Genomic DNA, 27,686 nt, shown 5'->3' on the forward strand with positions numbered 1-27,686 from the left:
TTGATGTTCAATACTTGTCTGGTTTGTGTTTTAGACACACTAAACAATATAATTTTGCATCAGTATATTGAGAAAATTAAATTGACAGTTGAACCATTTGATCAACTGTGGGCAGAAGACCTGTGACTTTCAAATTATATTCTATATAGATTTCTGATTTGGTCTATATTGTATCCAGTTGCCAGTGCTTCTAAACTGATATGAGATAACTTTTTCCTTACAATAGTTTTAACAATAAAGTGTTTCCAAAATTATGTAAGAAATGTCAGAGATATGACATTTTTTCAATACCATAAACTGCCAGCTATCATTATCTGTTTTCTCAATCGGAACATGAAATATCAAGTAAAGTACTATTTATGGTATACTTTTCATCTTAAAATTACATATTCCAAAACTAGGTTATGTCATTATTTTTAACTGTAAGGCATCAGTATCTATGTTTGCCAGCCCATCCATAAATATTAGGAAAAGATCCAAGATAAGTGTTGTGGTTTAACACGGTAGGTGGCTCAGTACTGCACAGTCGCTCACTTACTCCTGTTTCCCAGTGGGATGGAGGAGAGAATGAAAAAAAAGCAACAAAAATAAATTTGAACTTGTGAGTTGAGATAAAACTATTTACTTAGATAGAGAAAAGGAAAATAGTTACAACTATATATGTATGCAAATGTATAAAAAAGTAATGCACAAACAACTGCTCACCACCTGACTGTCCCAACTGGAACTAAGGCAAAGAAGTAGCATTAAGCAAGCTTCTTGATTTCTCCAAGTTAAAATTACATGGCTTGTTCAACATGAACTATTTTATGCTGACAAGATATTTTGGTGCTATATACTGTTTTCAGGTAATGAAAGTATTATTTCCATAGCAACTTTATAGAGAAACCACATAGCATTATATAGAATCACAGAAAGAATTACAGAATAGCTTTTTTTGGAAGGGATCGGAGAGATCATGCAGTTCCTACACTCCTGCCATGGACAGGGGCGCCATCCACTAACTCACGCTCAACATCAGGTTGCCCAGACTTCCACCCAAACTGGCCTTGAACACCTCCAAGGATGGAGCATTCCTAGCTTATCTAGATAGCCTGTTTCAATGCCTCACCACCCTCATAATAAAGAATTTGTTCCTAATATCTAATCTACATAGATCTCTGTCTTGCCCCAGTTATTGGAAGTGAGGTGATTCATGTTGCGTACCCAGAGTGTGACTAAGACACACAAAAAAGTCAAATGTTATTCTCTCAGTTTACCACACATTCATAGTTAGGATGATGGGGAAGGGTAGGCAGGTGATAGTAAAACTATTGGAAATAAGAACAAAGGTTCTCTATAGAAAGCATGAAGTAATCATCACTTTGGATTCCAGTGGCATTCCATTGGTCCAAGGATGTCTTAAGGTCGATGAGGAGGATTCTCTCTCTTTCTTCCTTTTACTTCCTCTTTCTTTAATTTTAACAGTCGTTTATACTGTCCTGTCAGTCTTGAGTTCCTAGGTATCAGCACATGTTGGTGAATGCATCCCCTCTCAGGTAGCTGATTTCGTACAAGGACCACTCTCTGGGAGATTGCTTGGCTGTACCTTGGACCCTGGCAGAACCTGTCTTAACTTTATTGTCCCTAGCAATCATGAATAGGCATAGGTAGGACTGGCAAGACAGGAAATGACTATGGGCCTTCGTGTAAACCTTGAGACAAAGTGTGCTAAATGGCTCATACAAACTTGGAGATAAGAGGTCTCACAGCAAACTTTGAGTCCAAAGCAGTGTTTCACAGTCTTTCCAAAAGTATGTTTATTTATTTCTATGGAAACTACAAAGAACGCGAGAACACTACTTGATAGAGCAAACTATCAGCTACAAAACACTATTTTTCAACATAGTCACTACCAGTAGCCATGCATTTTCACCAACGATGAAAAAGAGCCTGCATGTCAAGTTAGTAAAAATCTGTATGGTTGTCCAGAACATGGCTTGTTCTTCACATTGCTATTTCCACTGCTGTAGCACACTGCCTACTGCCTCACTGTGCTCACATCCACTGTTTGGTCTCTATAGACATTCAGTAAGCATCAATGAATGTCAAGGGGTGCCATTTTTTCCACATGGAAGAATTCAATTGCACATATTTTCTTCATATGCACTTCCATATCAAACACCATTTTGTCAAACTGCCCTTCTGTTTCCATCTGTTGCACAGCAACAAAATGTAACAAAATATTGTTGGGAAGGTTCAGCCTCTACTGACATACCTCCAACATCTACCTCTGATTCCTTTGACCAATGTAATAAATCAGGAGACACTACTTTCAGAGCAGTCCTTGTGAAACTCCCGACTTTTAGTTTAAAACCATTTCCCTATCAGACTGTGTAAAAAGTCAGTTTTGATCATATTTTAAGATTCCTTTCAATACTGAAAGATCACAATGATAGCTCCTTGAAACCTTCTCTTCTCCAGGCTGAGCAAGCCCAGCTCCCTCATTGTTTCTCTATAGGAGAGTTACTACTGCCCTCTCATGCTCTTCACGGCCTTCCTCTGGACCTGTTACAACAGCTCCATAATCCTGTACAAGACTAAGCATATGCCAATTACTATATTATGAGATACAGTAATCCAGCTCTGATGATTATGTTAAAATGAGGTGATTTTCTTAAAATTCTGAACCTCATGGATGCTGGATTGCCAAAGCACTTCAGAAAACAACATAGAATCATTGAGTTTTGGAGAGACATTTAGATTTTCTCATTTACCTTTCTTGCTCAAGCAGGGTCAAGCTGTGTAGGAACATGTCTATTTTAGTTCCGAAAATCTCCCAAATATGGAGATTCTATAGCTTTTATGGGAAACCTGCTCCATGGTCTGGCCATCCTCACTTCAGTCACTGCACCATGAAAAAGTATTTTGTGAACTGGTGTTCACACAACAATACCATGAGAGAACCTCAGTTCTAAAAGGATAATGATCACTTTTTTTGTTTCTCTCTTCTTTTGCTGACTCTGATAGTCTTTGATTTTAAACATGCAACAGATTTTTACTATGCTTATATGACTGGCAGGATAAAATAAATGGCATCCTTAAAGGAAAAAGAATATTTTAAATAATATGATTTTCATTAAACACAAACCAAAGAGCTTTTGGAAGACTAAGGATCTTTCCACAATATTACTACATGAAAAATTAAGAAGTACTCTCTGTATGAATTCAAACATGATGCAAATTCAACAGAAAAAAAAGTTCCAACATCTCTGCCCTGGACAGGGTTGCTACCCACTAGATCAGGCAGCCCACAGCCCCATCCAACATGGCCTTCAACTCCTCTAGGGGTGAAATACCCACAGCTTCTATGGGCAACATGTCCATGAAATCTCCAGGGATGCGGTATCCAAATTTCTCTGGGCAGCCTGTTTCAGTGTCATCTGGACAAACACCACTGCTCAAGCAAAGACGCCTAGAGCAGCTTGTCCATGACCACATTCAAATAGCATTTGATCACCAGGAAGGGAGATTCCACAGTCTCTCTGGGCAACCTATACTAGTGCCTCCTGATGGAATCTCTTTTGTTTTTAGTTTGTGCCAACGGACCAAGGAAAACTGTATGAGTTTCAATAGAGCCAAGTGTCGGGTCCTGCATTTTGGTCACAACAACCCATGCAACCCTACAGGCTTGGGGAGGAGTTGCTGGAAAGCTGCCTGATGGAAAGGGACCTTGGTGTACTGATAGACAGTCAGCTGAATATGAGCCAGCAGTGTACCCAGGTGGCCCCAAGAAGGCCAATGGCATCCTGGCTTGTATCAGCAATGGTGTAGTGAGCAGGACTAGGGAAGTCATCCTGCCCCTGTACTCGGCACTGGTGAGGCCTCACCTCGAATACTGTGTTCAGTTTTGGGCACCTCAATACAGAAAGGAGATTGAGGTGTTGGGGCAGGTCCAAAGAAGGGCAAGAAAGCTTGTGAAAGGCTTGGAGAACATGCCCAACAAGGAGTGACTGAAGGAACTGGGGCTGTGTAGTCTGGGAAGAGGAGGCTGAGGGGAGGCCTTCTTGTTCTCTTCCAGTATCTGAAAGGTGCTTACAGTGAGCCTGGGGTTGGTCTCTTCTCACTGGTGACAGGTGACAGGATGAGGGGAACTGGCCTCAGGTTGTGCCAGGGTAAGTTTAGTTTGGATATTAGGAAACACTTCTTTACAGAAAGGGTGGGTAAGCACTGGAATAGACTCCCCAGGGAGGTGGTTGAGTCACCATACCTGCATATGTATAAAAAACGTCTGGATGTTTTCATGGTTTTGTAATTTTGCTATTGGTATTCCATTTCATAACATCATGTACAGCATGGGTAATTAAAGAGTTAATACTCCAGTTCCGTGGATTGACAACCTTCCAGGCACTTGCTTCTCAGAAGAGAAGAAGAACTACGTATCCTAGAGGACCTCACAGTCAGAGAAGGAAGATAGGGAAGATAAGTGTTTCTGTTTGTTTGTTTGTTTTCCAGCGCACGCTCGCTCTCTCTATCAGCCAGACAGAGGGGTGGGTGTGCTTCCAAGCCATGCACCTTCATTCAAGTAGGCCTTTCGGTTTTGGAAACTTTCTCTCTCTTATTTTATTTGATTTATTACCCTTAATTTCAATTGGATTGTATTATATTGTGTTATCTTGCATTCCAATAGCATAGTTAGTAAATAACTAGTTTTACTAACTAGTTAGTTTTCCTCCTTAGATCATTGCTGCTGCTCTGTTTCTTTTCCCTCTCTGAGCCTAGTTCCCGTTCCCCTACCCCTTTCTGTTTTCCCCTTCCCATTTTTTTGGGAACCAGGGGGCCCACGGGCCTCCTGCCCCCTGTCACAGGCATAGATTGATCTAGATAACTCCGTGACAGATGTGGTGCTCAGGGACATGATTTAGCAGAGGGTTGTTAGAGTTAGGGTAGTATGGTTAGGTTGTGGTTGGACTCGATGATCTTTAAGTCTTTTCCAACCTGAGTGATTCCATGATTCTATGATTCTATGATTAATTGGATTGAGACAGTGACTATCAAGTTGGAGGTGATTCTGATGACAAAATCTACCCCTGATAACTTGCAGTGTACAAGGTCCTTCTGCTGACTCAGTAGCTGTCCTACTCTTAAGTCCACAACTGCTCATGGTCTGTGATTGCTTTGCACCGATGCTAGTATATGGTTGTTGTTAGAACAAACATTAATCTGTGAAGTCTCAGGTGAAAATGAGATAAATTTAATAGGACAGTTTAAGTGCTCATAAAAGGCTTTATATGTAAGCAAGGTACGTAGCAGATAGGTTATAGCACAAGTAGAGTTTTGGAAGTATATACTGCATTTAGCAGTGTCACTGAGAGAAAGTAAATGTGTGTATCAATTTGACCAGAGATGAGATGGACTGTCTCAATAAAGAATGTCACTACTTCACCCTATTCTCATCTTCTTCAATAGGAAAAAGAACATAAAGTTCACTCTTCCTGTCCTATTTTTTTGCTTTTTTTCTTTACTGGAAATATTCCCACTCTCATCTCTCACCTCTGAGGAGATCAATTTTTCTTTCCTCTTCATAAAGAGGATTTTCCATGCTTTTCACATTTCTGTAGGGGCAAAGTGACTGATTCTGCTGTACTAATCGTCTTCCTAGCCCATATAAGCAAGCCAGATTCATGATTTGAATAAAATAGACAAGATGCTGCGTATGAACAAATATGAATATATGTTGTATATGAATAAAAATTCTTACTTGCACGTACTGCTTAAGTGTTCAGTTTGTCTGTATGTTTGATTGCATAAAAAAGCAAAACTCAACATTTACCTAAATAACATTTGAAAAATAACACTGAAGATATGTAAGCATGTTCTTACTTCAGAAATAAAACAGAATTTAGCCTAAATAGCTTAGATTGCTAGAACTATCATTCTGTCATCCAAATTACAAGATAAGCTATTGATATTGAATGCTTAACTGATAAAAAGAAAAAACAAAACAAAACACGTCTCAAGTGCTTACTTTATATATAATGAGACATATGCTTTTTTAAGAAGAAACTTGATATTCCTTCTGGAAAAATGAGCTGGGATATAACAGTATTTTTCTCAACAAAGAGAAATTCCATTGAAACTTTTAAAATTATCCTCTTTTAAATAAAAACAAACAAACAAAAAACCAAACAACTGTATACTTTCTTATTCAGTTCATTACTCTTTTCTTCTAATATACTAAGTTCAGTAGTGGTCAGCATGACCCATATCTTTAAAAGTTAAGTTCTTAAAATAAATGACTATTTTAGAACAGAAGCCAAAATGAGATCATTGGCAGATGTGGGTTTGTATGTTCTTCCCAGCTAGATATAAAACCTTTTTAATATTGCTGAAGTGAGTCCTAAATCTGGTAAATTTAATTATTGTAATGAGCTCTATTTGCTCCGTGACAATAATATGAATAATATGAAATAAGAAGTGTGGCTACATGGCAGAATGAAAAGTTGAGAGAATATACTCTAAAGTGCAGGAGTGAAGTTGATGAGGCCAGACTCTACAGTGATGTGCAGCAATAGAATGAGGCAACGGGCAGAAACTAGAACACAGGAAGTTTAATGCAAACATAAGGAAGAACTTCTCTACTGTGGGAGTGACAAAGCACTGGAACAGGTTGCCCAGAGAGATTGTGGAGTATCTTTCTCTGGAGCTATTCAGCCTGCCTGGATGCTTTTCTGTGCATTTTTTCCCCTGAATTTGTACATAGCATCCTCATGTGAATACACTGGCTTTTTTTTTTAAGCGAGTTATGTTTTAAACTTGATTGTTTATTGTAGTACATTTTTTAGGTGCTTCTATTGTTTTCAAGCTGTCAAGCATAATCTATGCTGGCTGAGTTTCTGTGGAACAGAAGTATCAGGTAATTTACAATTAGGCTATGTTCAGGCATTATTACCATGAACAGGCTTAGACATACTCAGCATGTAGAACCTAATTTGCATCTAATAGGAGACTTAGCTTTTACACAGCAGTTCCACTATTTGATGGTTTACTATCTAGACTTAATGGAAAAGACTAAAGCCAGTGCTTTTTAGCATGAAAAAGATACAAACCGAAAAATATATTTAAATTGTCATATCTTTTGTTCCACTTGTTGATTACAGCATGTTTAGTGATTATTTTTTCCTTGTTTCCTTTTCCTGTAAAAGCTTATAGCACATTAGTATATCTGTATATTCGTGTTCTAACAGTAAAATTCATAAACCATTGACAGATGAATTTCAAGCTAGCAGTTCATCTGGTACTGTTAACATCTTGAAAAATTACATTTTTCAAATTGCATGATGAACTTGTACAGTATGTATACGTATGGTTTTCTCTAACATCCATCTTCGGAACAAGAAGACAAACAGGATTTTTTTATTTTTTTTATTTTTTTTTCTTTTAAAATACTATGGTGCACAGGACAGAACTGTTCTGTTACCTATTTTGAGAACTTTACACAATTTCTTTTACTATTGAAAAGCAAATAGAACATATGTAGCACATTAATTTACAATTATATTTTAATTTATTTCTTCATACAAACATAGTTTAAGGAATATTGTCAATAAGTTAGGAGAAATTATAAAAAAGAAGTCAAATGCCAACGAAGACAAGGGAAATTATTCTGTTGATTTCACTTTGGATTTTCTTTTCTACTTGACAAAAAAGTGTTTTACAATAACTGTTTTAAAAATTTCAGTGCCTATGTGGCAAGGGAGAGGATTACTTGACTCTACAGTAAAACTACTGTTAAATCAGTGGACAATAATTCTAGGCTGCAAAGACTGTTAAGAAAATGGAGCACAAATAAGATGCTACAGAGATTTTTAGGCCGTTAGCATACTATATAATGCCAAATCAGAACTCAGTTGTTTGGTTCTCAGGTAATTGGCAAGCCAAATACATCTAAAAAGTATGAAACTGATTCATCACAATGGAAGACTGCAAATACTCAGGTGACTTTTGTTCTCTCCAGAGCAGTCATTCCAGGCATTAGTTTTTGAATTGACATTCAAATATTGCCAAGTTCAGGAGGGGAAGTGGGAGGGAAAGGAGAGAAGAGGAAGAGAGAGAGAGAGAGAGAAAGGAAGAGGGGAGGGGAGAAGAATACAGATTTTCTCAGAACAGGTTAGGATAATTTAATACTAAACTGTCCTTCATTGTACAGAACTATGAGTTTTCTGTCAGTGAGTAAACAAAGCAGAAATATAGAGGAGATTCAAGATCTACTGCACAGAAGGAAATAATAGAAAATAAATAACAGATTACACATTTGCAATAAGATAAATAATACAATAAAGTAGGTGCACTAAAGAAGAAGTATGAATTATTTTCAGAAGAAAAATCAGTTTGGTGTAACCTGTTCCCGAAATAAAGGCTATTTATATCCACTATATCATATTTTATGAAATTACTAACAGGAGAGTTACTCAGGATAGTAAGATTGTTTTTGTTCAATCCAGCAACTAATTTAAAGGAACATAAAACTTTTCAGTTTGAAAAATGAAACAAAAATAATAAAAGCTTCAGTACAGCTTTTCTTTAAAATCCTTTGGAGAATGTGATATTTACATGATGGTTATTATTAATGTACCAAGAAAAGTAATGTTTTCAAGCATTTCAATGTGTAAATTTTAAGCTTAATGTCTACATTTGAAATGATTGTTCCTTATGAAACAAATGTTCTCCAAAGTAACTGTGAGTATTTATAAGTACTGACTGACAGGATGGCTTTCTGTTACTTCTTACAGACTTCCCTGTAGTCTTCAAAATTTCCCTGAAAAGAAGGAACAAATTATTAAGACTTTCATCAGACATCAAACAAAGTATTCCAGAAGAACCTTGAGAGGCTTTTTCTAATTGTACCAAAATTTAGCTTGTGTCAGTTGTTTTGTCTGTAATGTATAGGGGCCTGCACAGATTATCATAGAACATATAATTTAATAAAGCTTGATAAATAGCATTCAGTCATTCTCTGTCAAGGGTTAAATACAAGGCACTGTAATTTCCACCTCTATCTGTTCAAAAATTCAGTGCCTGGGGGATAATTCTGTAGAATATACGTATTAGTTAGAGGACTATTGTCTCCTTATTTATGATATATGGAGATATTGTAGTTAGTGAAGAACTAAAGTGAAATGATATAAAATATTTTGGCCTTCATGGAAGTAAGCAAGTGTGACAGTATTGGATTTTATTTATACAGCTTCAAAAACTTTAACATTGTCAGAGCAACTGATAAAGATGAACATTTTAAGTGGAATCTGCAGAATTCATATCAGTTCAGTCTTATCCACCAACGGGCATTTCCAGAAATATACTTTAATATTTAACTTAATAAATGATTCTTTCATTTTGGTTGAAAAACAAACATTAGCCATGTTTTTGAAAATTTAGTAAATATTTAAAGAATAATAAGGAAGGACGAACAATCACAGTGGTTGTTCTAATTATATATGATTATGAAAGGCTTTTTTTGTTTTTCTAGTAGTTGATTTATGGAAACATTTTTGTCATCGTGTTTTATTCTTGTGGATGTTAACAAAAGTGTAGTAAAGTTGTTTTCATTTACAACACAAATATATAGTTACTGATATTCTCCATCTCAATCAAGTATGAAGTATGAGAACCTGTAAAAAGATAAGTAAAAAGTATTTTATCCTAAAAAGCCAAAACCTCTATAGACGTATACCAATATACATGTAAGTATATATTCAACTAAATTTTGATAACGTACATCATATGGAACATATACCATTATGCCTTTTCACCTGGAGGGCTATCAGCACAAAAGTAGTTACTGGAGCCTGTCTGGTATAGGGCCTCTAATAAGCAAACTGTTAAGTAATCAAGACACAAATATATATATATATATTATACATATTATATATATATTATATATACATATATAATATATAGTATATACATTATATATATATATATACATACATATGTTGTGTATATATATATATATATATATATATATATATATCAGAAATTATATGCTCTACAGGATTAATACGCCCAAGTACCAGATCTGTTGTTGCTCACCAAAATGTTTATGGGCTTGTGGTAGTAGGACAAACAGGAAAGTAACACTTGCAGCATATAAAACCAGCTGAAGCAGGGTAGGAAGGAGGATAAAACTGTTCCTTGGATGAATGAAACATTATTCTGCAGTTCTACAGGGTCTGCTAATCATTTGTCTATGAGCACAAAGAAATTAATACTTTACACAAAAGACAAGCATTTAAGAATGCTGTCACACTGAGAACAGACCATTTCTTATCAAATAAATATTTCATGGAATTAAGACAGAATCTTACACGGATAGGTACTAAAACACTGTGCTATAGCATCTGTAAAGCAGACAATTATAATTAATCCAGTTCTCTTTTTGCAGAACAAGAGGAGTACTTTTAAACAAGACTAACTGCAACCATTGTGCAAACATAATCACTAATATAGATATATATATTTTTCAGAAATAAAAGACATAGAACTGTAAATCCTCATTCTCTACTCCAGTCACAGTGTGTTGACTGAACTAAGAAATGTACAGTTTCATTTATATTTTTTGAATAATGCTGCATTTAATTGTGATAAACATATTTTTCAGTGGACAATGCTTCCCTTGTGGTCTGTTTTGTTTAAGTCTGGAATGTTTACAGTTTTTAAAGCAAGTATTTACAGATATAAACTAAATGCAAGATCTGTCTCAGAGAATAAATGAACAAGAGCCACAGTAGATGGTTTACTGTTTCACAAAATCAACCATTAACAGCAATCCACGAAATAAGTAGCTGAATTTTACTTTCTGAGGTTCGGTTGGACATGGGAATAAAGGAGGTTCGTGCATTGCAGGAGGAGGAGCTGATCTGTCTCAAGGTGGAGCTATATCTTATACTAAAAGACACTGGCAGATTAAAGCTCTCTGATGGGGAAGGGCTTAAAGGCTGAGTCAAATGCCAATAAGTCTCTTTATTTACGCCTACCTCCCAGCCCCTGGCAGTCTGACTAATAACAAACTGAGCTAACAAGAAGGACTAGAAAGAGCACAGAGAACACAGAAGCAGCTAGGATCTAAAAATCTGACGAGCTGAGTGATCGAGTAAAACTGTGCTTAACATCTTGTTTGTTTACTGCATCCCAGTGCTTGCAAACAGTTAACTGCATGCGGAAAAGTCAGCATAGCTGTGAAGTATGCTGTGAATTTTAATCGAGGGAAAAGGAAAAGTGCTTACAGGATGGTCTAATGTGCACTCTGTCTGGATTTTTTCTTTTCAGTTGGACGCTTTGTACTTTGTCTTCTGAACAAGGATTTTGACTTTAGAGAACTGTAGTATCACCAGAGCTTTCAGCAAATAAACTGAGAAGGAAGTGCATATTTTTCACAGAGAAAAATTACATTGTATTCACACAGCTGTTCCAACTGAGCATTACTGAGCATTTCAGGGAGTTTTACTGCTGTACAGGTAAGTAAAATATTCTAGTTTGTTAAGTAGCTCTGAGTTTAAGAAATTCATTTCTCAGTATGAATTAGTTTTATTTTTTCTGCATGATTTTGAATTACTTTTAGGTTAAATGATGGTGGTTTATACTCTATTGCAAACAGTCTTCCAGGTGTGTTTATTCATCTTGTTAACAGTATATCTGAATAGTAGAATATGCTTATGAAGGAAACACTGACCTGATGTTTGTTGAAGGTGGAATGAATAAATGTTACCTTTTATTTTCCGAAGTGCTAAAATTGTCTTAAACATTTTAACTGTGATTCCCCTCAGAATGTAATAAACAGTCCTAAAGGCTTTTAGAAATTGCCACTTCTAGGCTGGAGGCTTTGGAGGCTTTGAAATTCCCCAGCATGTTTTTTTTTTTTTTTTAATAGTTGAATTAAAACAAGCAAAAAATAGAACCCCAAGTAAAACTTAAAATAATAATAAAACAATTTCAGTGTTCTAAGAACCTGTTGCTGATTATTACTTGTCAATCATGTAAGTCCTTTGCTGTGAAGTGATTAATTCTGAAAATATTCAACATTGCCTTGTAGAGAAGACTGTGACATTTTTTGACTTTCAGAATTTGTACTGCAAAAATACATTATGCATAGACAGAGACCTACCAAAAGCAGATTAACTCAGCTAACTTAAGATACTAGATAGAATTTTCTGAGAAAGCTCACCACAGGAAATAGAAAGACATCAAACTTGTAAAGTCTTTTAAACCAAATTTTATTTCATTGTGAATTCATGTTGATCATCTGCCACTTGAAAGCAGTTTTCATTGTACAGTGGTAGCCCATCGAGAGTTTCATCACATGTTCTTGAATGCTCAGAACAAAACCAAAATTTTAAAAAAGGAAAAATAAAAGAATTCTTGTATTATTTTTTAAAAGTGGGTATGTTTATGTGTGTGAGTGAGTTCTAGCATTGTTGTCCACAGAAATATGATTATGTTTAAAATGTGACTGTTTTCCAATTGGCAACAAATGTTGTTACTTTCATTTCTAAGAAGAAGGCTTTAATTTTAATAAATAAATTTTAAAATATGTGCTAGAATGCAATGTGCTTTTCAGATTTTATTTTTTCATTTATTTTTCCCCAGGGATTTTTTAAATACAGTTTGAATTTGATGCAGATCAAAGCTGGAATTTATATAGGGGAAAACAAAGTCTAGAAAGAGGTTCAGCTAGTTATACAGTAGGTTTAGAGATGGCATCTGTGAAAAGAGCCTATGTTTTTTTACCTTGGGTCAGTGGAAATGCATTGATGAATATAAAATCATAAATAAATTCTAGCATACTCTGATCCTAGCATTATTCTGCATACTTCAAAATAAAGTTTTTTTTTTGTATCTCACCGTATAAACACTGAGAGAAAAAATCGAACAGCAACTTAAAAGATTATATATATTAAACACGAGCAGTTAGAGTTCAAGGACTATTCTATGAGACGAAACAAATTATTTCCTCTACTGAAACAGACATGTATTTAGGGGACACTTTCAAATACTGCAAGTTGCACTCACTACTTCTGAACTCACACATCTGCTTCTAGTTATCAAAAAGTTCTGATGGAGAAAACACAGTTCACTTTGCATACATTTGATGTTGATGAGTGTGTGTGTGTATAAAACACTCATACCAGAGCACTGAGGTGCTTACATATGTAAGTCCTTGCACCCTTAAGAAGAGGTGCTGCTACTAAGGTACTATTATTACTAAAAATGTATTGTTGAGAAACTACAAAACATATGATCATACTTCGAGAATGTTCATGCATGTAGTTGAATATATTCCCTAAAAGGGTTCTAATCCTTCAGAAATTAACTCTTCAACTGGTTAATTCTGTAGTGATAGTTAATTCTGCAGTGACATTTTGTACTTCCTGTTATAACAACTTACTTCGAAAATTGATAGAACTTTAGTATCTAGATTTCTTAAGAAACCTGCTTAGATCAGTCCTTAAATGAATAGAGCACACCAAAATGTTGTTCTGTAGTAAATCTTCCATTCCATTTGCAGACTTCACTCCACCTCACATATCAAGAAATATTTTCATTCATGCGAATTAGAGAATCTTCATGTGAAAAGTGTAGTATAATGTAATTTCAAACAATAACAAATACTTAAATGTGTAAGTTTTGCTCTAGACTTCACAGTTGTACAGTAACGATGCATTTCTCAGGTATTGCAAAGTTTTAGACCAGCATGGTGGCTGACAATTTAAGTTACATAACATATTGATGACACTGCCAATAGTTTTTAAGTAGTAAGGCAAAGTTAACTCTGTGTACATTTCAGACATTCCAGTGTTAATTAATATCTATAATAATTGAAAGGATCCTAATAATCAGTCACCAAATAATCTCTTTGTTACTTGCTTACCTATTTCTATTGAAATGAGCTGCATTTTATTTTCTCTCTTCTTTTTATCTAATTGTATACACAATTATGTGTATATTTTATACAATCATGATACACTATAAGAGAGGTTTAAAATGTGTTCTTTTACTAAATATACATGGACTACATTATGCACATTAAAAATTATCCACAGGAAAAACAGTATTTTGTCTACTTCCTTCTCAGTTTGAGGATACAAGGATTACAGCGGAAATAACTTTTAATTTACATACGTAATGCAGAATCAAAGGAGAAGTTCCCCGTATCCTGTTAGAATGGTTTTTGTTGTTGTTGTTGTTTTTCTTACAACACACTGTTGAATGAAACCAAAACTTGTGTCTTCTATTTAGCATCTGGACAAAATTAAGTTGAGCTTAGAAAGGTACTTTTAAAATCTGCAGTGTTATATGGTGATGTAAAAAATTAATCCAAAATATATAAGCCTTGATATAAATTGCTTGGGGCAGTAACTTATTGTTTCTGTACACTGGTAAACCATATGTTATATAAATGGTTTATATATAGAAAATGCACTTCTGATTATCTTCTACTGAGGTGTATCAGCATGAAAATACTGAAGCACTCCTTATGACTCTCTGTTGATTCAGTACATTAAACTAAATATTCCAAGCAAAGCTGAGACAGGGCAGGTTAGGGATAAGCAATCTTCCTTTCTGCCCTTCCCCCCCCCCTGCTCCTCCCCTCCCCCCTACCCCCCCCAGAAAAAAAAAGAAAGAAAGAAAAGAAAGAAACAAAACATACAAAACCACAAATTGCACAAATTGTGAAATCATGACTGTTGCTTTTTCTTTTTCCACACCTCCCCCCCCACCCCCTCTTTATTATAGAATCTGCTGAGCAAGATGAAGGTCTGGATTTTTGTGGTATGTTCAGTTCTGGTTGCATCTGATCCTTTCCAGTCAGAAACATCTTTTATTAGAGTCAGAGGATCTTGTCAGAGTTTGTGTTCCTGTGAAGACAAGGATGACACTGTGATTATAAACTGTGAAGAAAGAGGCATCAAGATGGTGTCAGAAATAAATGTCCCACCATCACGGCCTTTCCATCTTAATTTGTTAAACAATGGCCTGACAATGCTACATGTGAATGATTTTGCTGGCCTTGTTAATGCTATCTCTCTACATCTTGGATTTAATAATATTGCAGATATTGAGCCTGGGGCTTTTAATGGTCTCAACCTTCTTAAGCAACTTCATATCAATCACAATTCCTTAGAAATACTTAAAGAAGATACATTTGATGGATTGGAAAATTTGGAATTTCTTCAAGCAGACAACAATTTCATCACAGTGATTGAAGCAAGTGCCTTTAGCAAGCTCAGTAGGCTTAAAGTGCTTATTTTGAACGATAATGCTATTGAGTACCTTCCTCCAAACATATTTCGTTTTGTGCCATTGACTCATTTAGATCTTCGGGGAAACCAGTTACAGACGCTACCATATGTTGGCTTTTTAGAACACATCGGTAGAATACTAGACCTTCAGTTGGAAGATAATAAATGGGCCTGTAACTGTGATTTGCTTCAGCTGAAGACATGGCTGGAAAACATGCCTCCCCAGTCAATAATAGGAGATGTTGTATGCAATAGTCCTCCAGTTATCAAAGGCAGCATATTAAACAGGTTGAGAAAAGAATCACTTTGTCCCATTCCTACTGCCAGTGAACTTGAAGATCCTTCAGGGTCACTGCCCTTGGTTGTGACCACCTCTGTAAGTGATAGTCACCTGTCAACTAAGGTCATTCCTATACTGAAAGCTCCTACTAAAGAAACAAATTTAATGCTTCATACTTCAAAGACAACTACACAATTTCCAGGAATCTATTGTCCCATTCCCTGTCACTGCACCAGCCATATGCTCTCAGGAGTTCTCATGCACTGTCAGGAACGAAATATTGAAAGCCTGTCTGATTTAGGACCCCCTCCTACAAATCCTAAAAAACTTATTCTAGCTGGAAACATTATTCAGACATTACTTAAGTCAGATCTTATGGACTATGCTAGTCTGGAAATGCTTCATCTGGGGAACAATCGTATTGAAATCCTCGAGGAAGGAGCTTTCATGAATCTGACTAGACTGCAGAAACTGTATCTCAATGGCAATCATCTCACAAAGCTAAGTCAGAATCTTTTCCTTGGCCTTCAGCACCTTGAATACTTGTACCTTGAATATAATGCCATCAAAGAAGTTTTACCAGGGACATTTAATACAATGCCAAAACTTAAGGTACTCTACTTAAATAATAACCTTTTGCAGACTTTACCACCCCATATCTTTTCTGGGGTGCCACTTGCCAGATTAAATCTGAAAACAAACCAGTTTTCTCATTTGCCTGTGAGCAATGTCTTGGATGAACTGGATATGTTGGTACAAATCGAACTTGAAGACAACCCCTGGGATTGTACATGTGATTCAGTTGGACTGCAAAAATGGATACAAAAACTAAGTAAGAGTACAATGATGGGTGGCATTTTTTGTAAATCTCCAGGACACTTAGAAAAAAAAGAACTGAAATCCCTCAACAGTGAAGTCTTGTGTCCAGATTTAATAAACAGCCCTGCCCTACCAACTCATGCCAGTTTTGTAGTTGTAACAACTTCTACTACTACTAGCAACACTGCAGGCACCATCCTGCAATCACTTACAGACGCTGTCCCACTTTCTGTTCTAATACTGGGACTTCTAATTGTGTTTATAATTATTGTATTTTGTGCAGCAGGAATAGTTGTTCTTGTTCTGCATCGGCGGCGAAGATGTAAAAAGAAACAAGCCAACGAACAAATGCGGGATAGTAGCCCAGTTCACCTTCAGTACAGCATGTATGGGCATAAAACAACACATCACACAACAGAGCGTCCAGCTGCAGCTCTCTATGAGCAACGTATGATTACTCCCATGGTTCAGGTCTATCACAGCCCATCCTTCAGCCCAAAACATGGTGAACAACAAGAGGAGGGAAGTGAGAAAGCAACTAATGATTCCAAACATCTCTGCAGAAGTCTCCTGGAAAGAGAGAATAGTTCACCACTTACTGGTTCAAATGTCAAATACATGGCTGCAGATCAATCTGCAGAATTTCTGTCTTTTCAAGATGCCAGCTGCTTGTACAGAAACATTCTTGAAAAAGAGAGGGAACTGCAGCAACTTGGAATCACAGAGTACTTAAGAAAAAATATTGTTCAACTCCAGCCTGAAATGGAAGTACATTATCCTGGAACACATGAGGAACTAAAGCTAATGGAGACACTAATGTACTCTAGACCAAGAAAGGTTTTTCTAGAACAAACTAAAAATGAGTATTTTGAACTCAAAGCTAACTTACATGCTGAGCCTGACTACCTGGAAGTCCTGGAACAGCAAACATGAAGTGATAACATACTGTGCTAGGGCCAAATTTCTGTAATTCCATTTTAAGTTGGAACTGTTGAAAATAAAAGTGCCTTGTAATGACATGTCAACAGTCAGAACTTAAGCACAGCAGTAATCCTAGCAAAAAACAAACAAACAAACAAAAACTCAGGGATCACTGTGGGAAGCCATGGGGTTGTGCGTAGACAGTATGTCTCAAGTTAAACACGAATTCTGTGATTGAACTGTGAGAGGAGGATTGCTTATTGCAATATTCCTTAGCGTTTTTTAAAAAGTGTGTGTGGCATTCTCTTTTGTGTACCTAACCTATGAAGAAATGTTTGTTACCTGCACTCTCTGGTTTTCCCCTAGTTTAATTAGAATCCTTAAAACAAACACAAAAAGAAAAACAAACAAGCCCTCACACCTGTGTTTGTAGTTAGGAGCTTAGAGTGTATTAAGTATTAGTATGAGCACTGCATATATGACCATTGTCTACAACCACACCTAACATACTCTTATAATAAATATGAAAGGATATAAAATGTTGTCATGCTAAATGTCCATTAAAAACAAAAAAAGAATGATTTTTGTGTATCTACCCATTGAGACAGAGCCTGCATATATTTAGTATTTTATATAGAACTTCATCATGTGCATTCTTTATCAGTACAAGGAACAAAAAATATCTATGTATACCCAACATGTTACAAGAAGAAGAATTGCAAGCCTTTTGATACTTATCCTATCTGATAGCTTTACTTAAGTTTGGACAATCTTTTCTTAATCTGCTGCTATAAAATATTGTGCATCACTGGTATTTCAACTCACAATCATGGGCAATTGGAAAAGCTACTGAGATTCAGCTGTAAATATATTGCTGTATTTAATAAGTTCATTTTTTTGTCTATCTATCTATAAAAATAATTTCTGTGCTGGCTTTAAATATCTTTGGAGGAAATTAGTTTGCTGCAACTAGGAACTTCCAGGTGCAAAAGCAGGTTCTTTTTCTCACTACCCAAAAGCAACTTCCAAATAGAATAATTTCAACAAAACATATGCGTGAGGAACAGTAATAGCATTTAGCTGTTGTTTGTACAAAAATATATTTTCCAGAATCTAGAAGAAAGTAAAGTCTTGTGGGAAAAAATACCAAAAAAAAAAAAAAAAAAAAAAAAAAGTAGAACACATAAGATTTATTTTTACAATAAATTCTAGCTAGATTTATATATACTATTTATTCTGTATAATTTTGTATTCTTTTTCAACTCACTAGAAAAGAAAAAGCTTATTCCTAGCTGCCTTTCAGGAAAATTAAGGAACTGGTCTCTATCAGTGAAAATGAGATTAAAAAAAAAATTAAATGTCTTTTTCTTAGAATTCACTTTTTAAAGACTAAGGCACCGTTTTCTGCATGTACAGGTTTAGAATTGTTCAGAAATTGTCAGAAGACAATGCTTTTCATTGTTATCATGTAGACAGGAGTTGTCATGTCTGGAGTGCAGTAAGGCCATTCAGTCTCTGTGCATGACTGACACAGTGCCACAACACAAATTCTGACCTTCATATATCTTCCTCTGAGCAAATCTTCTGTAAACTGACTATGCATAAAGAACTTCCATTTTGCTAATTGCTATTTGTTGAGCTAAGGATCAACTGAATTGCTACGTCTACATATGAATGCCAAACTTTACACTGAAGTCTTGATAAACTCAAAGAGATATATTCTTTAGTTTGTATTACTGCTGATGTATTATCTATGTGTATATACAAATGTGAGTTCTTCATTTTATTTGCACAGAGGTTTATAGGTTTCTGACATATTTTTTTCCCTATATTATATACACAAATCAGATTCTTAGTTCTTTCAAATTTGCATAAAGATAATGTCTTAAATGGTGCTAGTCTATTTTCTGTAACTTCAGGATCTGATCACTTGTCTCTGTGAACAAGTCAATTTCCTTATTAACATTTTTGAGAAGTCATCATTTTGCTAATGAAACAAACTCCTTCGTTTCCAAGAATCGAAATGCTATTTGTTAGAAAATAATATTATTTCTTCTTTGTATAAATGAGAATAATTTAGTTTAGAATACCTCTGTAGTCATAAGAATTAGGAAGAGTAAATCTGGTTACAATTTATATGTTTTCTTGCTATCTCTGTTCTAGACAAGGGTAATGCTGAGTACAACTTGTGGAGGTAAGAATAAGACAAAGTTGGAAAATGCAACTACATTAAATTTACATTACCTTTAGTATCTAGTGTTATTTTAGCTGTCCTTGCACTTTTAAGATGTGAATGGACTTCATGGACATGTCACAGATTCTATGGAAGCCCAAAGCTTACTCTCCAGGAGAGACCAGAGTTCAATTGGAATTGCATAGAGCGTTAAAGTGACACTAGTTTTCTACATTTCAGTAATTTAATTCCACTCAGAAAATAATCTAATAATAATCAATGAAAAAAAAATGAATTCAGTCAATGAAAATTATACTAATAACTGACTGAGTTTTGAATCTGCCCCACAAATGTTATTCTTTTCCAAATTCTCAGGGATTTAAAGTTTGTGCACAGAGGAAAAATAACAAATATTTATATGGTACATTACAAGCTTTAGTACTTTAGTATTTTGGTGTCTTTCAGTAGTAATTTGTATTAGCAAAAATGGTGTAAAATTAATATTCTGTAATTGGCAAGATGCGGGGAAATGATAATTCAGGCCCTCAGGCTTTGATTTAAGAGAAATAGTTTCAGACTAAAGACAATTGCCACATGCACGGATGTCACTTTGCTTAGCTATTAACAGAAAATTGGCAGAATGCTGAGGACAACTGTGTGACAAAACGTTCTTCTTCATTGCCATCTCAAGACATCAGAAAAATGAATGAGCTAAATTCATGTCAAAGCAACTCAGTTACAAAGCTGTATCAGAGCATCACTCAGAACAAATGAATAGAGCTTTAGCTTTTTGCTTTCCCTCAGATGGGAGATTCATGCCATTCATTATATCAGGGTGACTGTACTCTGTGGTAGTCTGTAAAACTGCAAGAAGTTTTGCAGTACCCAGGAATCACAAAAATATGTCACATCATCCATTTTCCTATCATCTGTTCCTACTGAACCATCGTGTATTAAATGATTGTATGATGAGGTGAGAGCAGGTCTGTTTTCTTTCCTCATAATAACATTCTAAGACTGTTCTTTTCCAGCTGTGAGGAAAATGTATATATGTATATTGCCATAAGAAAAAGGGATAAGAAGTTGGTTTTATATGATTATTCTTTAGCTGAGGAATATCAATATTAGCTAACACAAATACAATCATAACACAAGGAATCTATTATATTTGAAAGGGAAAAGGATGAAATATCTATTTGTAAAGGTTCGTTGGAATGTGTTCATTATAGAAATTACAAAAGTTACCTAATATTGTTACTGTTGTTTCTGGAAACTTGGAAGATTTATTCAGATTTTTTATTATTATTATTATTATTTTTAAGCCATGTTCTGATATATATATATTTTCCAATGACAGATACAATAAAGTGGTTTCATATCTTCTACTTGAATAGAATAACAGAGGCTGGAAGAAAAGCTGGAAGCTTGACAGTCTGCAGCAAGGTGAATCCATTTTTCTCCTGGCAGCACGATCATTAAACTGTGTGTGAGAACAGTGCTTTATCAAGCACACTAGTGCACTTGACAGATATGTTATTGTTGCTAGGGTACTTTAAGATAATCAGCAATACTGTTTTCCTTCTCACATTTGAGTGAAGAAAATATGCAAATAACAATATGGACCCACTCCCTAAATAAAATGAAAACAAAACAAAACAAAACAAAACAAACAAACAAAAAAACCCACCAACAGAAAACAAAAAACACCACCACCACCAACAAACAAACAAAAAAAAGCCATAAGCAGATATGTTCGCACTTACTTATTTTATATTGGCTTTATCCATTTAACCTCATAAAATTCAAATGCATTTCCTTTTATTTCTGCTACATTTTTTTCCTCATAAGCTTTTAGTATTGATACTGAATATGTTACCTGCAGTAATGCCTTTTCAAGCTTCTGAGCAGAAAAGAAACCAGCACTCCCATAAAAACTCTTTCTATCAGAAAACTGAATTTGCATGTAAAGTAGTGCATTTGCCTATTCAGTCTTTTTACACATTCTTCTCCATTAGAATGACATATCTTCTCCAACCAAATTCTAAAATGAAAATGAGTCTGTACTTTTTGTCTGTGATGTGTCAAAGCTACAGGATTTGAATGTGAGCTTTCTTCACCTGTAGTTATTGTTTCTCTATTTGGAACCTGAGGATCAGGTTCTGTCCCTTCTCTTCATGACAAAGAAGTTCCCAGTATAACCTCTAATAGCAGCTCTTTATATAATGTGCTGTTTACATACACAGAGATTGCTAATTGCATAGTATTCTAAACTGAGAAGTTATATATGACTGAAAGGGCAATCTATCTTATCAAGATCCTGGTGTGTGAATATAAAATGTATATTTATTGCAACAAAAACATAATTTCAGAGGGTTTATACCTAGAGGGAAGTGAAAAAAGGAGACTGAGTCTCAAAATCATCATCAGAAGGAATTCTGAATTATTATTCCGAGGATGCAGTTTTCTAGAGCAATACAGCTTATCAGCCACACCAGAACAATCTTTAAGTTTCATGCAGATGCACTGAAATCATTATGAGTACTTCTCTTAATTCAAAAGATCAGCTGATACCTGTGCTGAAGACAGCATGCTTCTGTTCTGTTGTAATGCCCCGGTACAGAATGCCTCCATTTCCATCATGGAGAAATACTGCTCAGCCACCGAGTTTTTTCAATTTTACTCTGGCAGTAAAGTGGTAACCTACTACTTGGGGAGGTTTTAAGTGTGTTCACTGCCTTCAGTGTTCAGTTCATCTGGCACTTGATGCTAGATGCATCCTACTGGATTTGGGACAGGGAAGACCAATCTATTACAGAGCTTGTATGATAATTCAAAAGATCTATCCCTTTTTCATTTTTCGAAGTTCCAGGTATTGGTATCAAATCCCTATTTTTTTATTTTTATTTTTTTTTTAAACTTGAAATATAAATGAGCTGTAGGTGGAGACAGTATCAGGAACTTACTTGCCATGCTAAAAGGATATAGCATATTTTCTTTCCTGCACATCTCCTAGCAGTCATCTTTGGCTTTTTGACACAACAGAATAAATTCTTAAGAGCCACAGACTAATGGGAAGCAGCTAACCTCAAGAAAAAAAGTAAAACACCAGATGCTGTTCAGCTCTATGAAAGCAAGATGTGACTAATTTTTTGTTGTTGTTGTTTTTCAATCAACTTCAGCAAGATGGAGTGCATATGTTCCTCCTATTACTACTATAAGGACTTCTATAACTTTTAGTTCATGCTATGGAGTGATGGCATAAAGAAAAGAAACAGCAACTTAATTTTGTATATCAAACAGTAGTGTTACTATTATAACTTCAGCTGTTTACTTCTCATTTTGAGACAAATTATTTTAGGAAATATGATTTTAAAAAATCCTGCCATTGTAATTAATTACCTAGAAAACTACAGATGAGTACATAATTAACTGTTCAAACAGAAAGAAATCTGAAATAGTTTATATATGCAGAAATCTGTCCTAGGGAACATTAGTATAAGCTTGTTGGGTTTTTTTTAGAACAAACTATAGCCTTTATTTTATTAGCTCATAAAGCTATTATTTTTAGTCAACATTAAGAGCCATATGAGCATTTTTTGCGTTTTTTAATTAAAAACCAATATAACACTTTCGTAACTACACATATTTGGGTTAGATACATATTAGAAACGTCCATACTAAGACATAATAAAAAGACCAGTCTTTTTATTATATATATATACACATATATATATATAATCTAATACCCTTCTACCTGTGTAGAAGCAACACAGTGTGCTGTGCAAAAAAATGTATATTTCCTGGGTAAGAAGAAGAAACAGATAAATTATTTTTTGTGTTAGTTATATGTACTTTTGGAGATGTGAAATATTTTGAATTACTGTCCCTATGGCACAGTGTAATTATTAGTTCATATGAGCTTGCAAATATTTAAGAAGTTCAGATTTAGAACAATGAAATGCATGTATTTATTAACACAAAGACGTAACTAGTAGGCTATGTAAACATGTCCTTTTGTAAATAGAAGGTATTTGCACATTTGAGAAGATATTGTATGTCAAATATCCTTTGAATATATCTTCAAAATGGAATCCCAAAGATCTTCTTACATCTTTAAGAAACATGTTAAATGTGAGACTCAGGCTGTCAGTGCTGAGCTTGTTTGTGGTCATCCAGACAGTTTGGCTGTTTGGATATTTGAAGATCACTGAAAAAGACAACATGCTGAAGAGCAAGACTAACAGTTAAATATTTAGATGGATCTTTTCATCATACCTAATTCAGTGTTCCATGGAATTAAATCATGATTTAAGGATGAATGTAAAATATTAATAAACCAAGAATGCAACATTTAGATGCCACCATTCACAAATGGTAAATGATTCCATGAGATACCATGGAAAGAAGATTAAAATAGAGAGACTTTAACAGTTCTGTATTATGTAAGTGTCTTTAATTATCTTATAACTTCAGAAAAAAAAATGATGGATGAGAGGGGATTGTTGTGTATTGATCGCTCATGCATAAAGATTTTCTGAAGGCATATGCTGGGGAGGACAGCTAACTGCTGCCATACATGATATTATGAAGGCTGAATCATGTTCAATAGATTCTAAGATAATTATGTGTTATAGGTTTAAAACTGTCACTGCTCTAAATTCCGAAGTGTCATCTGAAGTCAACAGGACTTCTTGCAGACTCAGATTCCATGATTTTTTTTATTCATAAAATCCTCCACAAAATAAATAAATAAATAATAATAATAATAATAAAATAAAAACAGAAGTTTTCTTATTTTCCTACTTAAAGGCAGTCCTGTAAAAAATGTTATTCCTTCTGAACTTTGCTTTCTGTCTTGATATAAAGGCCATTAAAGCTAAGTAAATATTTATTTCAGATCTTGATTTTGCATAATTTTATTAGAAGTCTATACTTTTGTCTGCAATGATTTATATATATATAAATATACATATATTTATATTTATATATATATATATATATTTATATATATATATTTATATATATATAAAATCATTGCAGACAAAAGTATATATATATAACTATAAAAGGTGTTGCTGCACCAAGTTTTTGACCATCCATAATTAATTATGAGTAGATAAGATCAGCTATGGCTCTCTAGGATCAAATCAGATATTAATGTCATGAAAGAGATTGTGAAGATTTCCATGGCACTGTCTCTTGAAAAGTTGAAAGCTATGTGTCTGGGTTCTTTTACTGTTTTTTGAATCTTTTAAATTATGAAGCAGCAGATGTAGCAAAGTTTTGTTTTTGTTTTTGTTTTGTTTTTAATGGAAATTCTGAAGAATTATTATAGTTTCCTATTACATTAATCTTCTAATTTAAACCTCTGAAAGGTAGTACAAACCTGGATACATCTCTAACAACACAATTACTTAGCCAGAAGAGGAAATACAAGATTAAAAATCAGAGATATTAAAGATAAATATATGATAGACTATACAGAGAACGAAGTATCAGTACTTGAAATAATTTAATCTTCCTTTATTTTTTATTTTTTTATTTTTTGAAAAGATTTTCTTTATCTGATATTTGGGTTAAAACAATACTCATATGTTTTTTTTTTTGTCCTTTCTTGGAACTTCCTCATGGAACTGAGACCAAAGATTCACTGCAGTATTAACTATGTATATCTGTGCATCAGATAAACTATGCTCCTTAGCTTGTTGAAGTATTTCTTTCATGAAAAAGCAAGAAAAAGATATACATACATACATACATACATACATATATATGTATAAAATAAATATTGTCTCGATCCTGTTGTCATGATTTTATGCACCAGGTGATGATGCAGTCTCTGTTCTGGATTTTCCAAAATAGAAGTGATGGCTTATGTTCTAATAAATTTGCTAGCTTATATTTCTTTTATTTTGTTTGTTTTCTCTTTTAGGGTAAAAACCTCTCAATACAAGTAAATAAAACAATGGGGAAAAAAATAGGAGGAACTACAGCAAAAGCTAGTGGGAATTTTCAAACAATGTACAGCTTGATGGAAAGAATGTGTTTTCAATAAACACAGTATTACATACAGGAAGACTGGTTTTTTTTGTTTGTTTGTTTGTTTGTTTTGTTTTTGTTTTTTTTTTCCCTATCAATAATGAAATATTCCATTAAGTCAAACTGTTCCGCTCTGATTTATTTTGACATTATCCAACTATGTTTTTTCACAAAACCCCATAGAAATTGTACGAGATGAGCATATGGTATATTTCTGTTGAAAAACTTTAATCACTGAACAGCACTTTTCACTTTATTTTTATAATTTCCTGCCTAGCTTGATTGCTAGATGGCCAGGCCACACACAATAGGAGTTTGAAATATATAGACTGAGAGATGGCAAAATATAACAGAAATCCTGCATTAGTTTCATTGGTTGTATCAGCCAAAATTTTATTAAGAAAAAGGGAAAAGAATAAATCACATTGGAATTATGTTTACATTCAGTTCTGACTTTTCTACAGTTCTAGTGGAGCTGTCTGTGAAATGCAATAACCTATTTATTTCCATTGTATAAGAGGATTATAATTTCTCATGAACTCATTAGAATGCAAATTACATAGACAGGATGCCAGACTCTTACAGACTGCCAGGACTAAGAGCCTCTGCACTAGTTGTTTTTGTATTAGTGTCAGATGATTCCTCTGACATGAAATAAAGACAGGAAGCAGATGAATTACAATATGTATTTAATGTTTACAACATATGTATACAACATGCTTATAAGTGAAAGAGCTAGGCCTGGATTCCCACAGTCTCAAACAGCTTTTAGTTATGGATCAAAATCTTTCACAGCAATTACTTTCTGACTCATTTACAGAAAGTGTTATGGGTATAAAAGAAAAAAAATATGGTAACTTTTGAGAAGTGTCTATTTTTTAATTAGGAATTTGTAAAGTTAGAGTCTTTATGAAGAGGCTGTCTATCCAGTATTTGAAAGAGTTTATAAACAGGAGGGAGACCACCTTTTTAACATGGTCTGATGGAGATTAGGGAGGAATGGCTTGAAATTAGTAGAGGGGAAATTTAGATTAGATATTAGGATAAAATTCTTTTCTCAGAGAGTTGTGAGGCAGTGGAACAGGTTGCCCAGAGAAGCAGTGGACGTCCCATCCCATTCCTTTCAAGGTCAGGTTGTATAGTGCTCTGGGCAACCTGATCTAGTAGGACACAACCCTGCACTAAGCAGGGGGATTTGAATTAGATTATTTTTAAGGTCTCTTCCAACTCAAACATTTCTATGATTCTCTGATTTCTTCAGTTGTATTTTGTATGTGCGTTGCTTTTTAAAATTTCTAAGTAATAATAGCTATCTAATTTTCTTTGACATGAAGGATTGATAAGTATAATGACAATTCAATCAATTCAATGGTTTATCTTTATTTTTTATTGGCCTTTTCTATAAAGGTAGTGATTTTGGTTCTTGTCTGTTCATTTTCCATAGTGCACAAAAAAAAACAAAACAAAAAAAAAACCAAAAAAAAAAACCAACCACCTGCATTATGTTATAAACGGTATGTCACCACTATAATGTCAGAAGTCCAGTTATAAAGAGGTTTAAATGCATATAAAAAATGGACAGTGAAGCAGATATTTCAAAGATATGATAGGTAATAAATTAGCTACCTGGACAAATCCTCAGGGATGAGGAAACACTGAAGAGGTGTTCTGCTATCATATACAGGCTGGGGATGTATGTGTATATCTCTTTCTATTTACTTATTAATTTTTCTCATGTGTAATGAGGGATAAACGTTTTTACTGTGGCTGCCATTAGATACCTTTGTCAACTATATCTACTTAGTGTTGTAATACAGAATTTGTCTGGCCCACCAAAAAGTTAAGCTTCAAATTAGGGAAGTTCAATATGGAATTCCATATTTGTTACTGGATTTGGATTTTTTTTGTAAAAGAAGCATTTGTGATACTGTAGTTATCAAATGCTTACTTTTACAGTTGTCATTCCATGTTAAATAAATTTATTGAAGATGAAATCCCAAACTACATAGAACTATTACAGACATAGAACTATTACAGACAATTACATCATTGGGAGCTGACGAATCCAGTAATCAGACACAGGCAAGTCTCCCTCTTCCCCGACTAAACCAGTAGTTTGTGGACATATACTGGTTTAGATATATATATACTGGTATATAGATAGATAGATAGATAG

The 27,686-nt window shown here is 34.6% G+C and overlaps 1 protein-coding gene across 3 annotated transcripts; it reads left to right on the plus strand.

Annotated features, from left to right (window-relative positions):
• The first annotated feature begins 11,027 nt into the window (after positions 1 to 11,027).
• On the plus strand, positions 11,028 to 25,547 carry SLITRK6 (SLIT and NTRK like family member 6). 3 transcript variants are annotated; one of them, XR_005840010.2, is made up of 3 exons: positions 11,028 to 11,495; positions 14,773 to 20,914; positions 25,404 to 25,547. XR_005840010.2 is itself a non-coding variant. In XM_046903021.1 (3 exons), exon 3 carries the CDS (start codon positions 14,788 to 14,790, stop codon positions 17,308 to 17,310), a length of 2,523 nt encoding a protein of 840 aa, XP_046758977.1. In that variant the 5' UTR covers positions 11,028 to 11,131; positions 11,308 to 11,495; positions 14,773 to 14,787; the 3' UTR covers positions 17,311 to 25,547. The 3 variants fall into 3 exon arrangements, 2 of the variants coding, with proteins under 2 accessions (XP_046758977.1, XP_003640598.2); XM_046903021.1 differs by having other exon boundaries at positions 11,028 to 11,131; positions 11,308 to 11,495; positions 14,773 to 25,547; XM_003640550.6 differs by having other exon boundaries at positions 14,773 to 25,547.
• Positions 25,548 to 27,686: the final 2,139 nt, after the last annotated feature.

Source organism: Gallus gallus, chromosome 1, assembly GCF_016699485.2.
Source record: "Gallus gallus isolate bGalGal1 chromosome 1, bGalGal1.mat.broiler.GRCg7b, whole genome shotgun sequence".
Lineage (NCBI taxonomy): Eukaryota > Metazoa > Chordata > Aves > Galliformes > Phasianidae > Gallus > Gallus gallus.